We start from the raw sequence: 20,272 nt of genomic DNA on the forward strand, positions 1-20,272 counted from the left end.
TCCTAATTAGCACCTATTAGGTACAATAAACACTCAATTTGCTCTCACTTTCCCAGTCGCGATGCAAAGGTTCTTGGAGCCTCCCAGCACGTTCCTGAGAAGCAATTCTTTACACAAGAAGGTGGTAAAAACAATGCCCACAACTCCTGTACCATCACTGTCTTTAATTCTGGGTGCATGAACAACCCCCAAGCTACAACAGATCACAAAGCACCCAAGCACTGTTGTCTGATGGAGCTTCTTGCTGCTGAAAACAAGATGAAAAGTGTTCCAAACTGGAATGTTGAAAAATTGGAAGGTACTTTTGAGAAGGAGCCACACAGTGTCCCAGACAAGATAATTCTGAAACTTGGCTGCTGCCCTCTGTCCAGAGCTGATATTCCAAGGAACAAGGGGCAGGTCCAACAAAGGAAACATCTGTCCAAATGACAGACCTGACCCAAAAGTCAGGGGAAGACATGAGGAAGAATCACATCCCAGAATATTCAGGCAATGGTTGATATCCACTAACATTTCATTTTAATAAAACCAGACAACAATGCCACAAATCCATAATGCAGGATTTGAATCATTAATGACAAAGAAGAATGAATCTCTTTACTGCTGGAGAGAAATCACCTCAGCTCTTATTATAAATAATAATCTTCTCAGATGCCCTAGAAAAGGTTTCTTAAAAAACAATTCCCAATTTCAACTATGTGATGAACATCTTATTTCTTCAGAACTTACAGAAACCCAGGAGCACATTGTGCTTTACAGATGAACAGGACCAATGACCTGTCTGCTTAGAGCCAACAAATTTGGAGTTGATTCCCCTCTATATCAGTTTTATCATCAGTCAAGGAACAGCCTCTTCATAAACTCTTGCAGGAGTGGAAAGTTACCAAAACAGACACAAGTGTCTAAGATCCCAAAGATTGTTTTAACTCTTGTGGAAATGGCCCCTGACAGTTGAAGAACTCTGAGGAAATGGTCCCTCAGAGATAACTGCTTTCCTGTGCTGCTCCTTCCCCTGCAGAACAGCACAAAAATACTCATTTCCCAGATTTGTTAATGTTCTGTGGCAGACAAAACAACCACTGTGACCCCACAAACACAGAGGATGTCACACCAGGCTGGGTTCTCTGACCTGCTCAGAGCCATTATTCCAACTACAACACAGGGATCCTGCATCCAATAGCCATGGATTGTGTTTCTTGGCCATGGGGAAGGAGAAGAAAGGGACAGTAAAATGAACCTATAGGTCTGTACACACACTGCTCAGATGTGGCTGTGAAGACATGGGAGTTTTCTCCTGGAGTTCTGCAGATGGAAGTTTCCAGCAGGCAATGGGAGAAGCCTGAATGCCCTTCCAGCTTGTTAGACACTATTTTCAGGCTGATACTCAGTCATATTCTGGCTAATTTTGTTAAGTTTGAACTTTAGCTGTAGATGCCACATCACACTAATTCTTTCTCTCCCTCCCCTTGTCTCTTAACAAGAAATGTAGGATTGCCAAGCTCAAGTGTTTAATTCTTAATAGGCTCTCTCTATTATTAAGAGTTTATTATGTTTATTTTCTTAAATTTCCACGTTGTACTTTTATAATTTTATTTTGGTTCCCCTCTCTCCTTTTATTTTCCTTTAAACCACTGCACCAGAATGTGTTTTTGACCATCTTCCAAACTGAAACACATACAAAAATTTCTGAAGCATTCCAATAATTGCAAGCTGGGCTGTGCTGCCCAGGCAGGAACTCAGCTTCTCCCTTGTTCTTTCTCTCTCTTAAACAAAAATTATTTCCACTGAAAATCAAGAGAAAAAGGTCTTTTTGCAACATACAGAAGCAGTGAAATAGGACACTTGGGTTTCACAGGCAACATGAAAACAGTCTGAATTCTAAAAATCTGCATGAGGAAAACTATAAACTCTAGTATGGCAATTAAGTAAATTGTTACCTTTACTTCTCAAAAAAACCTTCTCACTTTTTCCTAGAATTGCCAGTTTTCTACCCTGCAAGTCTCAAGAAAACCCAACCCACCCTCTTCCAGATTTATTAGCATTATTATGTAGACAAAGTCCCTTGGTTGTACAGAAATGACAATGCAGCCCATTATTTTCAGGAAAAATCAGTTTTCAACCTAATTACCATGTTCTTGTAAATATTCTATACATTATTAAATAACAGGGCTCACTCCCATCACTGGCATCTTGCAAAGACTCTGCAGGGCAAAGGCAGACAGAGGCCCATTGATTCCCAGCCTAAAGGTCAACCCCACCAGCCCCTGCAAGATCAAGACCACAGAGAGCCCCACAATTGCTGAATTATATTCACCACCATACCATCAAGTATAGAAACTGAAGGGATACATAAAATCCACTTGACCATTACAACTGTTGCTCTTTACTCTGTTTTTTAGCTCCCCTCCTTCTCCATATCAGCCCAGAAATTCAGTCAGCCTCCTGTGCTTTGCAATCAGCTTTGCCCTCCTGTCCTGTGCTGCTGGAGCTTGTGCATACTGGGAAATACCTACATTTGTTATAAAACAACTTGAACTTCAGAAAAAACAGTGCAGCCAATTCCAGCTGGTTTAATTTTTCTAAAAACAGTGTCATGTCCAAAGTCACATTCCCAGTTACATCTGAGCTGAGAGTGTCCCTGCTCAGAAAAAACCATCCCTGCTAATCTCATGTGCCACCTCAGCTGAGCCCAGCTCTGACTCAAAACAACTCTGGAAGACAATGGTTATGTAAAAACCCACAAAAATGTGTCAGCAACAAACAAGCCAAAAGGCTTATAAAACCAAAAGGCAAACACTGGATGCAAGAGATGGAAATCACACTTTTTTCCATCAATATGATTTCAGTGCAAAAGCCTCTGTTGGTAGGTGGGTCGGTCTGAAAAACAGTGATTAAACACACAGCATGTTTTGGTGTGAGGGGATCAATGTGTTTGATGCACTTCTGGTGGGGTCATTAATGTGTTTGGATGCATTTCTGGTGGGGTTATGAATCATGTTTGGATGCATTTCTGGTGGGGGTTAATGTGTTTGGATGCATTTTTAGTGGAGGTTATGAATGTTTTTGATGCATTTCTGGTGGGGGTTATTGATGCTTTTAGATGCATTTCTGGTGGGAGTTATTAGTGTGTTTGGATGCATTTTTGGTGGGGTTATGAATTATATTTGGATGCATTTCTGAGGGGGTTATTAATGTTTTTGATGTATTTCTAGTGGGGTTATGAATTATGTTTGGATACATTTCTGGTGGGGATTATGAATGTGTTTGGACACATTTTTAGTAGAGGTTATGAATGATTTTGATGCATTTCTGGTGGGGGTTATTAATGTTTTTAGATGCATTTCTGTTAGGGGTTATTAATGTATTTTGATGCATTTCTGATGGGGTTATGAAGGTGTTTGGGTGCATGTCTGGTGGAGAAACCCCCTCTCTGCTCTGTGACAGACTCAGCACTATCCCTCCATGCTGCTCCTCTGGGAACAAACCCAGGATAGCAAAGGGTTAACACTCCCTGCAGAGCCCCCTCATGCCTGGCTGGGGCTGAACTCTCTGCTTCCTCTTTCAGAGGGGTCAAATGAATCCACAATAGCTGATTCAGAGCCCAGTGGAGCTGAAGGACAGGGGTCAGACAGGTGGAATTGCCTGGGATTTGCACAACTGCTCCCATGTTGGCCCTGGGGACTCCCATCAGGATTCAGCAGCCAGAATGCCCAAAGGTCTCGGAGTCTGGGGGGCACTGGCATGCCCTTGGCATTCCTGCTTAGCTTCTTCCACAGTTATCATGATGCTGCTCAGAGCCTGAGAATGCCACAGTGACCTATTTAATTCCTGCTACAAGCACCTCGTCTCCCTCAAAATAAAGATCCCTGTGCAACCTCTCTGGTGGGCCAAAGCCCTCCTGGCACTGCAACATTATCATATGTGAAATCACAGAATCACAGAATGCCTTGGGTTGGAAGGGACCTTAAAGATCATCTTGTTCCACCTCCTTTCTGGCTTTCTTGTAGGCCCCTTCAGATACTGGAAGGTGCTGTGAGGTCTCCATGCAAACCTCTCCATGCTGAGCAGCCCCAGCATTCCCAGCCTGTCTCCACTGGGAAGGTGTTCCAGACCCCTTATCAAACTTTGTGGCCCCGTCTGGACTTGCTCCAACAGTTCCATGTCCTTCCTTTGTTGGGGACACCAGGACTGTGCTCAGCATTCCAGGTGGGATCTCACAGGAGCAGAGCACAGAGGGAGAAACATCCCACTTGAGAATTGCCCAACTTCTGTTTTTTGAGTTAAGTTCCTCAGGCCAAAATTAACCCTTCCACAGAGCCATGAAAACCTTTCTTTCCTTTCCTGCTGATGGGTGAGGACTCACCCATGTAACACTCAGGTTAAAGTTAACCCAGACCCAGGCACTGGGATTTATCCCAAACCAGTAAAACCGTAAGCAGAGCACACCCCAAAATGGACTTGCAGTCCCTCAAGGGCCTGGCAGGTAAATCTTGCCATTCATTATTCAATACTGTATAATGATAGAAACAGAGGGTCTCAAATAAAGAAAAATTGCTTGTTGCCTGCCTTACAAACACCCAGGCTAAGAGCTGCATTCACAGCTCCTCAAAAGGTGACATGCACCAGTAAATCTTACCTACCATTGCTGCTACACAACCAGATCCTACATTACACATCTTAGAAGTCACAGGTTACAGCAGGCTATGAATCATCTGACTATCTCATTCTCATTCTGCTAATTAGGTAATTTTAGTGTATTAAAATATAGCTGCAGTGTCCAAGCAAAGGAAAATGGGATGTCAGGAGGTTTGGCACAGGTCAGGCTGAGCCTTCCTCCCATGTTTTGATTTCTGCTCTGCAAACTGGGAGCAGAAAAGCTGCAGGATGGCTCTTGTGGCAAACTGAACATTCTGAGAGCCACAGTTTTGTTCCAGGGTATCTGAGTTACCACTAAAAGCAAAGTGGAAGAACTTTGGGGATGCACTGTCAAATATTCAGCTAAGGGTGAATATTCATGGGGATTAACCATCAAGTTGGAGCAATGTTGGAGGTGCAGCCACTGCCAAGCACTCAGCACCTGACTCTGTGAAGGCAGAGATTACATTCCTCTAAAAACCTGGGCTTTGATGCCTTTAAAGGACAGAGTTTACTGCACACAAAGTCTCTGTTGAAATTTTGGAATCATCTAATCTCTGAAATTTGCCCTAAACCAAACTGCAGGGCATTTTGGAACATGGAGCCTCCAGTTTGCCTGATACAATTATGCAGCTCAACTGTCTCCCAAGAAACACTGTAATGCAGCTCTTTTATTATGTAAGAAAATAGGCAGTAGACACATGTAATCATAAAAAGAATGAGCAGGCTCATTTCCTGAAGTATATTTCCTTTTTGTAACAAATATTTACTGTCAAATGTTTATTGCTTTTACATTTGGATTTTTTTAATACTTTATTGAATTAAAAAGACCACATTACCATTGGCTAGAAGAGGAGACAGCTGCATTTGCCAATAATTTCTACAGCTAATGCCAGTGACCAGTGCCAATTTTTTTTCTGGTTCATATTTTTGTAGACAGCTTTGAGACTTAGGATACAAGGACTCTGCAGATGAGGCCTGAGAAACACAGAGGTGAAAAGAACACAAACTTGAGAGGTTTAAAAATCAAAAGTGATCATTTGCTCTGAAGAATTTCCTTTCGCTGCCTTCAAAAGCCAAGTCAGAGTAGCATAACAGGATGCAAATATTTACTTAAATTACTGGCATGTGACATGACTGATGCAAAGCTCCACGGGGTGAATGCTAACTCTGAGTGCACATCTGTAACAGAAATAATTCCAAGTACAGCACTGAAAATTGGGTTTAATCTGCTGAAGGTTTCATTAGAAGTTACTAAAGTCCTCAGAAAATTTGTTTTAATTTGGGAGATGCTAAAGGAATGATGGAGCAAAAGGGCACAGTTTTCATGCGGTTCCAAAGGTGTCAAATAATAAGACTGGTGAAAAATGTGGGGAGGCACAAACACCTGCTGTCTGTGTCCAACAGAACTGTGCCTCTTGGCATGTTATCCTGGCAAACAACACGGCCCTGAAGCAATTCCAGACTGGACATGCAATCTGTGTGTGAGAAAGGCTGACCACCTACCAGTGGGCTGACATTCTCATCAGGCTCTGGAATATCCAGAAACAGAATGTTTTTTTATCACAAGAAGGGAAATAGCAAATATCTCTTCCAAGAGCAGTCAAGCTGGGTGACACCCACACAAGTGGAAGAACTTGAGTCATGCTGGGGAGATCTGGGGTTTTCTTTGCAGACCTACAACACTTTCCTTCCAGTACAGTAGTCCTGGTGGTCTGTGTTTTCTTGATGGAGCTGGGAAATACAACCTATCCAGATTCTTTTCTTATTGTTTTATATTAGCTGGTTCCCAAATCCAAAATAAATAAAGCAGCTAATGTGAAACTAAGAGCATGTTCCCAGGACTTGCATGTGCTCAACAGTTTTAGTAATTTGGCACTCAGAAGCCTCAGTTATCACCCATTATTATTTTATTTCTTCACACTGATTTAAGATCCCAGGCTTGTTGAGAATGGGAATGAGGGACAACTGAGAAAGACAAATGGCCAATTCATGACAGCAGGAAACTTGGCTGCTTCCTGCCTGGCTACAGAGAAGGAGATGCTGGTGGCCTGAAACGGTCCTTCAGGACTTTCTTCTGGATGTCTCCAAGGCCACTCTGGAAGTTGGCACTTCCCCAGGCCCTGCCTACAGTGGGATGCAGGTCAGATCTGCTCAGAATGAAAAGACCTTAGGGAAAGTTCAGCTGTCTGAATTCCAGAGGACAAATCACAGCCTCATCTCAAACACAACCTGCTTCTAGAGATGCCAACAAGCAGTGCTTCCATCCTGCCAACAACCATGTGATTTACATCATGTTGCACCCAAATCCTGATTAAACATCATGTTGCTTAGAAAACACACAGGATTCTGCACAGAATGGCCTCATCCAACAGGCAGTCACTGCTGTTTCCTCAGCACAGGGTTAAGAGTCAGCTCCTAAGAACTCTGCAGTGGGCTGAAGGTGAAGTCTCCTGAAAGATCCAGACAGTCCTCTAGGCTGACTCTGAAAGCAGCCAAGCACTTGTGAGGAGAGACTTTCACCTCAGCTGAACTTCCAGGAAAACAATCTCTACTGAGCATTTCAGCAAAACAGTGTCAGAAGGGAACAAAGTGCAAACAGCAGCTTTTCTGGGGCTGCTCTGGGAGGTCAGCAAGGGCAGTGTGGGGAAGGGAGGAGGAGTGTGTGTCTCCCAGAGTGCTGCTGACAGGGAGCTCGGGGGAGTTGGATTTGCTCTCTGAACACGCTGAGGAGAGCGCAGATCTCCTTTCAACACCCTCGTTCCCCCCTCCCACCTCGTGCCAGGTCCGAGCAGGAGCTCTTACCTCCATGTTCCTGCAGAAGGTGGCGTTGGTGCCGAAGAGGATCTGGCACTGCTCGTCGGCGCTGTAGTGCATCCCGGGCAGCTTGTGCGGCAGCCGCACCGCAAACCGGCTGCGAGGGTCGGTCAGCAGCAGGCAGGTGCTGGCCTTGGACCTGCGGGGAGAGGGGACAGCCCTGAAGGCAGGCAGGCACCCCTGAGCTCACCTCGGACCTCTGTAACCCAAGGGGACAACCCTGAGGGCAGGCAGGCACCTCTGAGCTCCCCTCACACCTCTGTAACCCGAGGGGACAGCCCTGAGAGAGGCACCTCTGAGCTCACCTCACACCTCTGTAACCCGAGGGGACAGCCCTGAGGGCAGGCAGGCACCTCTGAGCTCCCCTCACAGCTCTGTAACCCGAGGGGACAGCCCTGAGGGCAGGCAGGCACCTCTGAGCTCACCTCACACCTCTGTAACCCGAGGGGACAGCCCTGAGAGAGGCACCTCTGAGCTCACCTCACACCTCTGTAATCTGAGGGGACAGCCCTGAGGGCAGGCAGGCACCTTTGAGCTCCCCTCACACCTCTGTAACCCGAGGGGACAGCCCTGAGGGCAGGCAGGCACCTCTGAGCTCACCTCAGACCTCTGCTGTCCCTTCTATAATCCCTGAAGGAGACACTTTGAGCTCACCCCACAGCTCTGCTGTCCCCTCTGTAGTCTCATGGAACAGGGGTGATTTCCCCACTATATATCCGAGAGCAAGGCAGGTAAATGTCTCCCTGACATCCGATCCCATCAGATCTCGGGAGCTCAGCAGGGTCAGCCCCGGATAGAACTTGGATGGGAGACCTGCTGGGAATACCTTGGGCTGCAGGTTCTAGTCCTGAGGACTTCACTGTCACCGTCCAGGCTCGCTCGGCCGTGGCAGATGAACCTCAGGAGCAAACAGTGGGGCCAGTTCCACATGCTGTACCTCAACTAAACAATCCACTGCACAGGCTCAAAGGGCTCACCCATGTGGGGAGAGCCCTTCCCAAACCTTCATCTGCAAAGCTGAGCCACACATACATCCATCTGGGAGCATTCTAAATAACTGAGAACCATGGCTAGAAACTATGGGAACTCACCCCTGGCCCCAGGCCTCGAGGCAGAACAGACTCCACTCACAACATTCTGGGTTAAACATTCATCTAAACTGGTCCTAAAAATCTGCTGGAGACTCGACTCTGCCCTCAGGCCATCCAGCCCAAAGCTTCACAAGCCCTAGAAAGTCTGTCATGTCTCACCTGAATCCTTCCAGCTCAATTTTGGGCCTTTGACTTCTTTTCTTATCCATCACAGGCATAAAGGGAAGATTTTTCTCTTTTCCTTCACAAAAATCTTTTACAAATTAGAGTATCACTGTCATCTCTCATCCCTCAGGGACCAGATGCAACTTCCTTTTCAACTTCATGCCATTAATGTAACAGTACTTACCCATTTTCTTTCATGATTTTCCCTTCTTTCCCACCTCTAACCCCAGAGTGTGAAATTTTCCAAGCTGAACCCACTCCCAGCAACACCAGCTCTGGTCACTGTGCTGGGCAGTGTTTGGCAGAGCTGCACTGCAGGTCCAAGAGCACAACTGCAGAGCTGAGACAGCTCCAGTGCCTGCTGCAGTCCATGGGAGTTAACAAGGACAGAAATCCTTCCTGAACTCTTGAAACATGGATACAGTGGAAAAGAGGTTTATAGTGAACCATTTTGGACCAACACCCACTGAGGAGTGAGAAAACACATCCCAATTACCTCCAGGCAAAGTAAAATTTCCATAAAATAAGAGCTATTTAATGACAAGACAGGCACTAAAAGCCTCAGCACAAAGCTCCAGCATCCTTCAGCAGAGCTCTCTGCAGGCCACCCACACACAGACTTCTGTCACTGCACACATGAAGGGCACTTTTTCTAAAATGAAGGTGATCTGGAACTCTTTTTAAGAAGTTATCACACATTGTCAACTGCACATGATTCTTCTGCCTCTCTGCAATCCTCAGTTTCAAAGGGGCTCCTGTCACAGAGACAGAATCAAACCTGCACGCCCTAATGACACGTGCACACACTTTTTTAAAGGAAAATTGTTGACACTTTGACTTTCAAATAACACATTGAATTGTTGCCAGGCAGGACTTTTGGTACTCAGCACAATCCTTACTTGAGGAAGTTTTCCAGGTCGTCCCGGCTGCAGGAGGACCAGGACAGGTCACTGGGGTTCCTGCCCTTCACCCACTCTCCAGACATGATGTGGGACCTCCCCGCGCAGGGCTGGTGGTCGTTGTCGTGGCTCATCCCCATGCTGTGGGAGGGACACAAAAAGGACAAACACCTGCCAGGTTACATGTGGCTTTCTCATTTCTTTTGGCAATTAACAGCTTGAAAATACAGATAACACACCATCATTCACCTACTGCTCTGGGCACCTGTGAAATAGAGAAATATAAATAAATTATTGGTTCCTTTAATTTACCCACTGCCTTAATTTCACGAGGGTTTTAGTATTTATGCATTTGAAATGGGTTTCTATTGGGCTTTTCTACCAGGAAATTTAATGGTTTTCCATCCTACTTTGAAATTATCACTAAACCCCTTATTTAGAATCATACAGAATAATAACTCTCTGAAACATTAACATTCCTCCTTTAATTCCAAGATGAAATGGAGAATTACTTCCATACATTGTAGGGCCAGTGTCACCTTCCGGCAAAATGTCACAGTTTGGGGCTGAAAACACAGATTAATAGGAGCTCACTGGGTCTCCAGATGGTTGGCTGGAGCCAGCCAGGAGCAGTGCCTTTAAATACTGTGTTGGACTCTTTAATCTGTGCTTTTTTCCTGCAAATCAGAGGCTCCTGTTTGCTTTCTGACTGTGCTCTTGGCTTTGCTCCTCTCCAGTTGTGGGACTCGATGGTTCAAAGCCCAAACACGACATCCATTTCTAGTTGCAGTGACCCCAAACCAGCTTCAGCAGTTTGATAATTATGGCTTAGATTAAACCACCATCTTTGCTATTTTTAGCTTCAAGTGAAGATTACACAGTGGAGTCTATTATTTTAGGTTTATCTCCAGGGACATTATTATTTCTAGCAAAACTACATTTAATGCAGTTTTTCAACTCAGAAATTCATAGTTATTCCTGTTTTTAAACCTTTGTGGGTTTTGAACACGGCAGAAATATTACCAGCAAGCACATTTTTGTTTGATGCACACAGGAATAATCCAACAGTCTATTAGTAATGAACTTCAAAACAGTCAAGAGTGAAATTCCTGCTCCACTGAAGTGAATGGGAGTTTTGCCATTGACTTCAATGGAGCCTGGATTTCACTCCAGATATTTTAGCCATGTTGTTTCTACACACAGAGAAAACCCTTCACATGCTGGGAAGAAAGTTCCAGCAGCATCCCTCCAATGCAAGTAAGCCCATCTAAAGATCCTGTTCCTAAAAGTCAGGACAGGAAGGGCTCAGCATCCTGACTAAGGTATGTAAGCTGGATGGAATCTTCCAGAGGGAATCTGCCCCAAAATGCCAGCTTGGAAGGCTCCCAGGCATGCAGCAACCCTGGGAAAGTTTCTAATAGAGATTAAACAGGTTTCCAGGGTTTCTTGCAGCTTTTCTGCCTTGTGACTGCCACAGTGCTGAGGCTCAAAGCTGGTCCTTCAGGTTTCTACTGTCCAGCTCCTGTGGGATGGGATCCAGCAGCTTCCTGAACGGCCTCCTTGTCAGCACATCAGCGGCTCCACTTCAAAAGGCTGAGAACAAACAATCTGCCTGACTTTCCAAGTGGTTTAGGCTCCTTGACTTTATCCCTGATTCCACAAGACTCGTCTTTGGTCTAGGGTTGTTAATACAGCAATGCCTCAGCTTTCCGATTAACTTCCATTATTTTTTTTGTTAAATAGGTTGAAAGTGGGGTTTTGTTGGTGAACAACAAGAGTAGCAGTTACTAATTAGTACATTCTTATCCTTTATTTTAAACCTGGCCTCCTGAAAAGTCTGCCTGGGAGAAATGCTGAGGCTGCCACACATTACTCAGTTTTGATTTTGCAGGGGGGTTTGAGGCAGATAAACTGCATTGTCTACAAAGACTGAGTCAGAACTCACATCTTGGGTTATTTACAGGCTTCTTCTGAAATTCATTCAATTCTTCCACGTGTGGAAATCGACACCTTCCCAAAGAACTCCTGGTTTCTTAACAGAAATCCTCTTAAAAGTCATAAAGTCATAAGCATAAAGGAACTGAGCCTGAAAGGAATACCTTTATTGGTATGAAGCAAAGGAGCTCTGCTAAGCCCCAAGAACAAGGCAGTTTATACTGGGCTGGGATGTGGCCTCAAGGTACACAGGCACCTCTCGTGGCCCCTCGGTGATGAGTTTCTGGGAGAATGAAACCAGCAACACCTTTGGAGCCTGTTTTAATTGGCAATGCAGAACTTTTCTCAGCATCTACTTTACCTTGCAATGACTCACTTGAGAAAAGGATTAAATGACCTGCAGGACTAAGGCAGAGCCTAGCATGCTAACACATTCTTTTCTGAAGTTCAGGGGTCTCCAGCTACATCAAAGGGGCCAGGTTTTCCTACACGTAGTAAATGCAATGCCATGCTGATTCTTTTCACTAATGAACAGCCCTCCTCCTTTGAACAGCAATAAATGGGGCAGAGCAGTCTGTGATTGTACTAATCAGGAGTCTGCATTTCCTTTGTGATCATAATCTTACCTGCTATTCAGAATTCACAAGGAACTGGAAGCAGGTAATCAATCTCTTGAAATATTCTGCCTTGGGAAGGAGTTCTACTCTCACATGTACAGAACTTGAATAAAGAGCTGATAGGAAAGCTCTTAGATTGGAAGGAAGGATGTCCAAAGGGCCCTGTCTTGCCCTGCAAACCCACTGCCCTCTGTGCTCTCCCAGCCCAAACTGTCCATTTTAGCAGAAGCCACAAACACACGCTGCCTGTTACCCCAAAGCCACTGTGGATGAGCAGGATTGTCCCTTTGTGCTGTCACTACCTGGTCACTCCCTCCATTCTAACCCCAAGGTAAATCTCAGCCTTCAGCTCATCACATTCTCCTCCTGGAGACAATGAGAGTCCACAAAGGCAAACAAGGACAGCTCAGACTGTCAGCTCCCACACTCCTTTCATTCAGAGTTTATTCAGAGTGAGCACCCTGGGACTCTGGTTTCCCACTTGAGCTTCTTCCCAACATAAAAAATGTTTTGGCAGGCAAAGACACCAGTGCCTCTCCAGAGCAGTCCTGCAGCCTGTTCATTGCTGCTCATCCTATGTGAGTCCAGAAACCAGCCCACTGCCCAGTCTGAGTGCTGCCTGCGAACACCATCCCAGCAAGGCCATCCCAGCAGGACTCACAGGGAGGCACCAACACCAGACCTCTTTGATGCCTTGTTTTTGGAGAGCAGGACTTTAGAGTAGCACTGCTATGAACACACCCCAGCATGCAGTGTCTGTGCTCCTTCCCAGGACACTGCTCTCCATCAGTGTCTCTGCAGTGACCACAGTGGGGTCGTGGTGCCACGATCCCCCCCTGCCTGGGCTGGCCAATGTCCTGTGTAACTCTGTTAAACTAAATGCAACTCCCAGCCCTTTGTTTTCACACAGCAGTGCTGAACCAACGCACTTGCTTTGTTTGTCTCAGTCATTAATGGAGCTTCTCCTCCAGACAGTTAATGGAACTCAACTGCTCTGTTTACCCTCAGTGCAGTTTTCCAATATTTCCTGTTATTCTTTACAAGCCTGAGCCAAAGTGCACCAAAGCCTGTGAAAAGCCTCTGACTGCCTTCAATTCACTGCATGTTGCACCTCCAAGTTCTCAAGGTCGTGTATACAAATCTTCATCAGAAGCACCATGACTCTTGACCACTGTCCCACTAAAAGTCCCAAATCCGAGTCAAAGGATAATGCCAAGGGCTGGGGGAAAGGGATTTAGGAGATGCTTAAAATTTTTTCAACAGCTGCAACTTGGTGGCTGGTAAGAGAGCACTTGAGAAATCCCCAGGACTATTATCATGCACTGCCCCTCTGGTGGGGAGAGATTAAGAAGTGGGGACAAGAGGTCAGTTTGACAGAAAATATCAGCAGCAGTAAAAGAAGATCTTTCCTTCAGAAAAAGGCAGAAAAAGTGGAGCAAGTGAAAGAAAGAAGTATGAAGAAGAGAATCCTGAAGAAACCACACCCAGAAGTGGAAACACCACCAGGTCCTGCAATGCCTCTGTTTCAAATAAGCACTTCAGCTGGCTGGGAGTGAGGCCTTTTCCATCACTCCCTCTGCAAGCCAAACCATTCCATCTGTCCAGAATAATTCTGGGTGAGTCAAACACTGGATCTCTCCAGAGAGCAGTGACACTCATGGCTATCAAGGCTGCCCAAGGTGACCTGGCTGTCACCTCAGCTGTTCATTAAATGTGTGCTCCACACACCACTGACTGCTCTCCCCACAACTGCACTTAGCTCAGAGTCTCCATTGCTCCAGAGGGCACTGAGGACACCCATCTCCTCAAGGGAATGAGGGCAGTGAGCTGTCTCCCACTTCTACAGACAGAAATCCAAAGGAAAGGCTTTCTCTTCCCAAAGAACCAGCTCACAAAGGGTGGTAACTGTGTAAGCTCAGCAAGACATTAAAAAGGAATTGCTCCTTGGGGCCACCTTGCAGACCAACACAGACTGAGAGAACTGAGCAAAGGGCCCATCACAGCCATGGCCAAACACAGAGAGGGACAGAAGGCACTGCTATCATATTCCAAGTGAAAAATTCAGCAGGACCACTAAGGTTTTACCATTCTTAGCTGGTATTTGTTTGGTGGAAAGCATGTCTTCTCTACCTGTGTTTGTAACAGATGTTCTCCTCAGGGCTCCATCTCTGCCATGAGCAACATGTAGTTCCAGGGCTGGCGTATCACCACTGACCTTCTCAAAAGAGAATCTGAGAGAAGTCATTCCCTGTGACCCAGTTTGCCATGACTCACCCAGCATTAATCCAGCATTCATTGCAGGGGCAGGACTAAGCACAAGATCTCTTTCTAAAGCCCACTGGAGAAATATAAATGCAAAGGGAGGGCAGGATGGACAATGTGAGGGAATGGAGAGGGGGAGCTGTAATTTATCCCTCTGGCATTTCAGTGTGGGCAGGAGGACAGTGCCCCAAGGAAGCACTGCTATTTACACACACCGTGGGCACAAATGCCATCTGCTCACCCATATGAAGGGCATAACTGAAGGACAACATTCCTGCCCCTTCCCAATTCCTACCAGGCCTCAACCAAGGGTTGAGAAGGGAGTCCCATCTCTGCAGTCCCTCCAATGTCAGCCATAGAGGAAGATGATGGTATGGAGAGAGGTTACACAGGCTGAGAGCTGAGAACATCAAACATGGCCATTAAACCCAAACCAATACAGGGCACTAAGCAGAGAATGCACATCAACAGTTCTCAGCAGCTCCTGCCCTGGGCTGGACTGGAACCAGGAGAGGGAGGCCACATCACATCATCACCCTGTGAGCCCTCCTGTCCCAAACTGAGCTCAGTGTGAGGAATTTTTATTAATGTTTGAAACTGAAGCTGTGTCACTGGAAAGGTGCCTACTTCTGAACTGGTTCAACATGTTTAATGTTTCAATATAAAATGCTGATATCTTGCATGTTATGAGGTTTCCATCCAGTTGAGAATAAAGGCATAGCAGAGGCAGGAGTGAAGTGGGGGATGCTTGTTGGAGCTGGGACTGCAATAGGAGCTGCAGTGCAAAGTGAGGACAGTGTGTCTAAGAGAGACACAGCAAAGAGATACCTCTGCAGATCAACCCAAGGGAGGCAGAGACAGACAGAGGGGCCACAGGATGAAGAGCAGGCCAACAAATCCTGGAGAAACACTGAGGTGAGCTGAGCTCACGCTGAGGAAGGAGGCAAGGAAACAGCTTGTGCAACCTTCTTACAAAACCAAAGGCCACTGAAGCTGTTGGCTTAATGGGAAACAAGCTTTTTCACCTTGTGCTTTTCAAACATGGAAACACTGTTCCTTAAATACACCTCCACTACTCCAGAAGCTGCCAGAAGTGCTTTGGAGAGCTGTGATGAAGAGGGGGAGATGACACTACTGAAAGTATCTGAAGCAATCCAAGACAGTCATCGTGCACATAGTGTTACCTAGAACAGGGCTGCTCAGGATGGGTGCTGTGTTTGGGGATTTTCAATCAGGAAAGAGAACATTTAAAGGGAGCCATGACTACTGGACTCTTGTTTTCATAACCAAGTTTATGTCACTCTGCAATAATGAAGTAACCAGATATTTTATATGGTTATCTGCTCATCAAGCAGCCAAGAACTCAACAACAGCGAGTGAGAACACACGAACGCCGATGGTGAATAACAGTGTGCAGAGCTGGGGTTTATTCAGCTGCATGACAGATCCAGCCCTTTATGAGATGGTTTTCATTTAAAAAGAATTAGGTCTCCTGCCATGGAATCTGGAAGGCAGCAACTATGAGCTTGTGCCACAAGGGACAGAGAGCACATGGACTGACATGGCAGGGCCCGGCAGGGTGGCCTCTCACTCCCATGTTTTATGCAAAAGCTTGCAGGCACATTGCCCTGGATACAGAACTGGCAAAGCCCACTGGCATCAATGCCAGTCCTTTACATGGTTTCACCAAAGCCATGAAGAACAGGGTGAATCATCCACCATCTTCTCCTCTGCAATGAAATCCCACATCCACATTGACTCCTTTTTCCCATGGACATTTGCCCATGGGATTCTCTCTCCCTTTCCTCTTTCCCAGAGTGGATGATTCACAGCAGGGCAGGCATTGCCTGATGTATTCCACGACCTTTGGGGAGATGAAGGAATCCACCTGCAATGCCCCTGAACACTTGTCATTCCAGTGGCCTGTCTCCACTGCTTCTGATTTGTAGGATGTGGCCCCAGCATAGCAACCTTTTCCTGGAAAACCTTCACAGTTTTTCTGGTAAGAGCTGGCAGGTTCTGAGGCTGCAGGGAAGTTTACCTTGTGGCAGGAAGAGGAGTGTCCCACCAAATACAAAGTCCTAGAAAATGCTAAAGTTGGTCAATATATGTGCAAATAAACTTGGCAAAACCTCAGCACCGAGGAGGTGGCATTACCTCAGTAAAACACCCTTCCTCCTTCTGATCCCAATAATCACTCCTTTCCAAGTCCCACTTAGCATCCAACACAAATCCTTCCTGGCCCCTTCACAACCCTAAAGCACTGCTGCAGCATTTCCAAACCCTTCAGTGCTTTGAAACATGTCAGCAACACACAGCAGGTTTCTGTCACAACAGCATCAGCAGGAGTCAAGGACTGCTGGAATCCCTTCAGTCCCTGCTGAGGAACCCAACACAGACACGTCAAAAACCCTCCCAGTAAAACATGGATCACTGGGACTCACTTGTCTCACACTGGCTACTTGTCAGAGCTGAGCCCAAAGGAAGAATAAAGCTGAGGGCCAGAGGGTAACACCCCATGAAAATGTGTGCATTAGGTTGTTTCCTCACCCTCAAGATTTAATTCACTTCTTGGACATAGAAAAATTCTCTCTTTCTCACTTGCTTCAGTTTGGTTTCAGAAAACAGGGAATTGTTGCAGGAGCACAATGGCTGTGAATGAACCGGCGCTGGGCAGGGAAGGATTGCTCCTTTCAGAGGCTGCTGGGCTGCTCCATGTGCAGCTCCTTGTCTTTGGAAAGCACCGCGGGGCATCCCAGAACCAAATCCCTGAAGGGGAACAAGCTGTTTGCTTTCAGCACTGCCTGAAGTGGGTGAGAACAAGCCCTCTGAAAACGTGACATGCATTTCCTCCAGAGATGAAAAGGGAATATAAATTGTAGGGTGGAAAAAAGACCAGGCCCTGATAGCTGGGTGGGATTTCCCACCCAGCAGGGAAGAGAGACAAAGGCTCAGTGAGTAATGACAGCTCTGCCACTCATAGTGTCAGCAGCCCACGGGGAGGATCTTGTGTGCAACCACTCGAGTGCACTTTGCCAGGACTCCTGTGGGACCACTGAAAGCCTCCAGTCAACGGCATTAATGACCACATACCAAACCTGAATGGAGAGATGCAGAACAGGACACCCCTCAAAGGGAAGTCAAGGAGAAAGGAGAGATGGTGGAGAATACTTGCCAAATATGTGCAACACAAGCAGGCACAGATGTCCCCATGGTTGCCCATCAGGAAGCCACCCACTGCCGAGTGCTGGGGAAGGCACCGTGGGAGGCAGGAATGCTGGCTGGGAATGAGTTCTCCACTCCTGAAGCTGGGAATGAGGAGATGGCCAATATTAAAAGACCAAGAGGTGTGAAGGAACTGTAGTATGTATAAATTCCACCAGCACTGAGTCTCCTGCTGTCCCAGACAAGCCAGTGGGTATGTGCTTTATGGTTCCCAGAGCAGCAGAAGTCCCTGTCACAGAAATTTTTCATCCTCTTTTATTCTTCCTAGTCCAGGTTGTCAATCACTGTGGGCTCACAGATGCAGTGCAAGAAGAAATCCATCCTATGTGACCCTCCTATACTGATTCAAAAAACCCACCAGAATGGTCCAAAAAGAAAGTTGCACAGGAAATGCACAATCCAGTTCTGTGATTCGCAGAGGAAATGCACAATCCAGTTCTGTGATTTGCAGAGGAAATGCACAATCTAGTTCTGTGATCTGCACTTATTCTCTGGCAGTGGATCAGGCTGCAGCAGTTCAGCTGAAGACATTTGCTCTCAGGACATGGCATTTCCAGGGGTATCCCTGCCACAGTCACTTCCACCACTCAGGAGTGCTCCCCTTCCTTATGGAAACCCCAATTCCCATAGTGGTACTCCCATACAGCAGCTCCTTAAACTCTAGTGATTTTTCATAATGGTGCAGCTGGGAGAATAATTTATCATACCAGAACCATCTGGCCTTGGCTGTTCATAAATGATTTTAAAAGTTCAGCAAGCTCTCACCTAATCTCACTCGTTTTATCAGCAGGGAGAGACTCGGTATCAAACAGGAATGTTGCACATTATGGCTTGGTATCAAAGCAATTTGGAAATGATATGTTCAGACCAATACTGATGTGAAATTCTTTGGGTAGTGGGTGTGCCTGGCTGCCTACAAACCTCAAGGCTAAGTTTGCTTTCATACTGTCTAAGAGAGTGACATGAGGAAAGTAAAAAGCAACCTGAAAAGAGACAATTTTGCTTTGAATAACTTTGGCTTGAACATATTCATGTGAAGACAAATTAGAGAAAGTCTGGAGCGTCTAAAGATCTCACTCTTTAGAGGGTCTTCAGCTGACAAGAGGTGTGGGGTGCATGTCATTTAACTGGTGGCAGCTTTCGGGAGACCTTTCTCATGTGATTCTGATCACTGCACCCAGAGGTGCTCCTGCCATAACACCTCTGGCAAACCTGGTACTGTCACTTCAACACACACCATGAACAGTCCAGAATGAGCTGCAGCTGTGAAGGGTAGTACTTAAGGGATAAAGAGAAAATATGAATATATTTCCCTACACAAACAAGTTGGGCTTTTTCTTTAAATGGAGAGAAGCCTCAGGATCATATCTGGGTTAGTATTGAAAACGTGTCAGTAACAGAGGAAATAATGGAGAAAGAGGCAAAGAAATACACCCAGTGAAGAGGATGACACTTCAAATGAATGGATGGGAGGTGAGAGTTGTGCACACAAGCAGTTGACAAAGTCATTATTGTAATGCTCCTGTAGGAAACCCCAGTTTGCTGCATTACTTTAAAGCTGCTGAACAATCTGCATTTCCATCAAAATCTGCCCCCTCCTGCCACTGTGGCTCATGATGGATATTTGGGAAGAGTTCTGCCTGCTCTGGCTAAATCTATCCCATGTTACACAGCAACACTACACAGCAAGCAGCTTCACTGGAGATAAAGGAGGAACCAGACAGGAAAGAATTCCCCCATTGAAAAGTGCTGGCAGTTTCCATGAAAAAGAAAGCTCTTCCTTTGAAGGAAAGACACTTTTCCTAAGAACAGAGACTACCTAAACTGAGAAGCAGTTTCCAGGCAGCATTCCTTCATCCTGTCTAGCTTCATTGTGTGTAATTAAAATGAGTATTCACAGCCTGGATGAGAGACCTGCGGCTCCAAAGCTGGAGCGATGCCGGCGGCAGGAAGGGAGCCCAGCGGGAGGAGCCAGGCAGGACTGGCACGGGAGAAACAGCTACCAGAGGGTGGACAGCACACATTTCTGACAGGCAAACTGTCCCAAATCTGGGTAAGATGTGGTGTACAAGAAGAGTATCTCAGTGGGCTTTGGAGCAGACAAAGAAGGCACAGGAAAAACAATCGTAATTTTTAAGGCTCAACACCTTGAGCTGATTAGAGCCCAGCAGGGAAGAAGCTTCTCAAGTAAGTGAGAACAAACCATTATGATCAGACTCCTTTTGCTTTGATTTGTTTTACCACCTAAGAACAAAAGCAGAAAACTGTGGGCTATTCTCCTCTTTTTTTTTTTTGGGAACTGGGGTCCAAGTAAAGAGGTAGATAACTCCCTGCTGGGCTGGATCCAGCAAAGGGAAGAGGCCCAGCACCTGATGGAGGGAGGATTTTGCACATGGAAAGGGGTCAGTGAGGACAAGGCAGGCCTGTTTGTTTCATTTCTTCAGTAACCTCTTTTTGCTGCATTTCATTTCCCAACACAACTGCTGGCCAAAAGGCAGCCGACCTTGTTCCACCACGGCACAGCCTTCCACTGACATAATGGCTAAAGGGAACCACATTTTCAGAGGCAACAACATTTCCACTGCTTCTGAGTTCCTGCCCAGGGGCTCTTCCAAGTGACAGTCTG

General features: G+C 46.1%; 1 protein-coding gene across 2 annotated transcripts in view; it reads right to left on the reverse strand.

Annotated features, from left to right (window-relative positions):
* Positions 1-20,272, reverse strand: part of ADAMTS17 (ADAM metallopeptidase with thrombospondin type 1 motif 17) — a 156,729-nt gene that overhangs the window by 70,035 nt on the left and 66,422 nt on the right. For both annotated transcript variants that reach the window (XM_071568731.1, XM_071568730.1), the window contains exons 9-10: positions 9,608-9,748; positions 7,441-7,591 (exon numbers count right to left, since the gene is read on the reverse strand). In XM_071568731.1, the coding sequence (XP_071424832.1) occupies positions 7,441-7,591; positions 9,608-9,748 (292 nt within the window). The remainder of the gene's footprint in view (positions 1-7,440; positions 7,592-9,607; positions 9,749-20,272) is intronic.

The sequence above is a fragment of the Pithys albifrons genome, chromosome 13, assembly GCF_047495875.1.
Source record: "Pithys albifrons albifrons isolate INPA30051 chromosome 13, PitAlb_v1, whole genome shotgun sequence".
Classification (NCBI taxonomy): domain Eukaryota; kingdom Metazoa; phylum Chordata; class Aves; order Passeriformes; family Thamnophilidae; genus Pithys; species Pithys albifrons.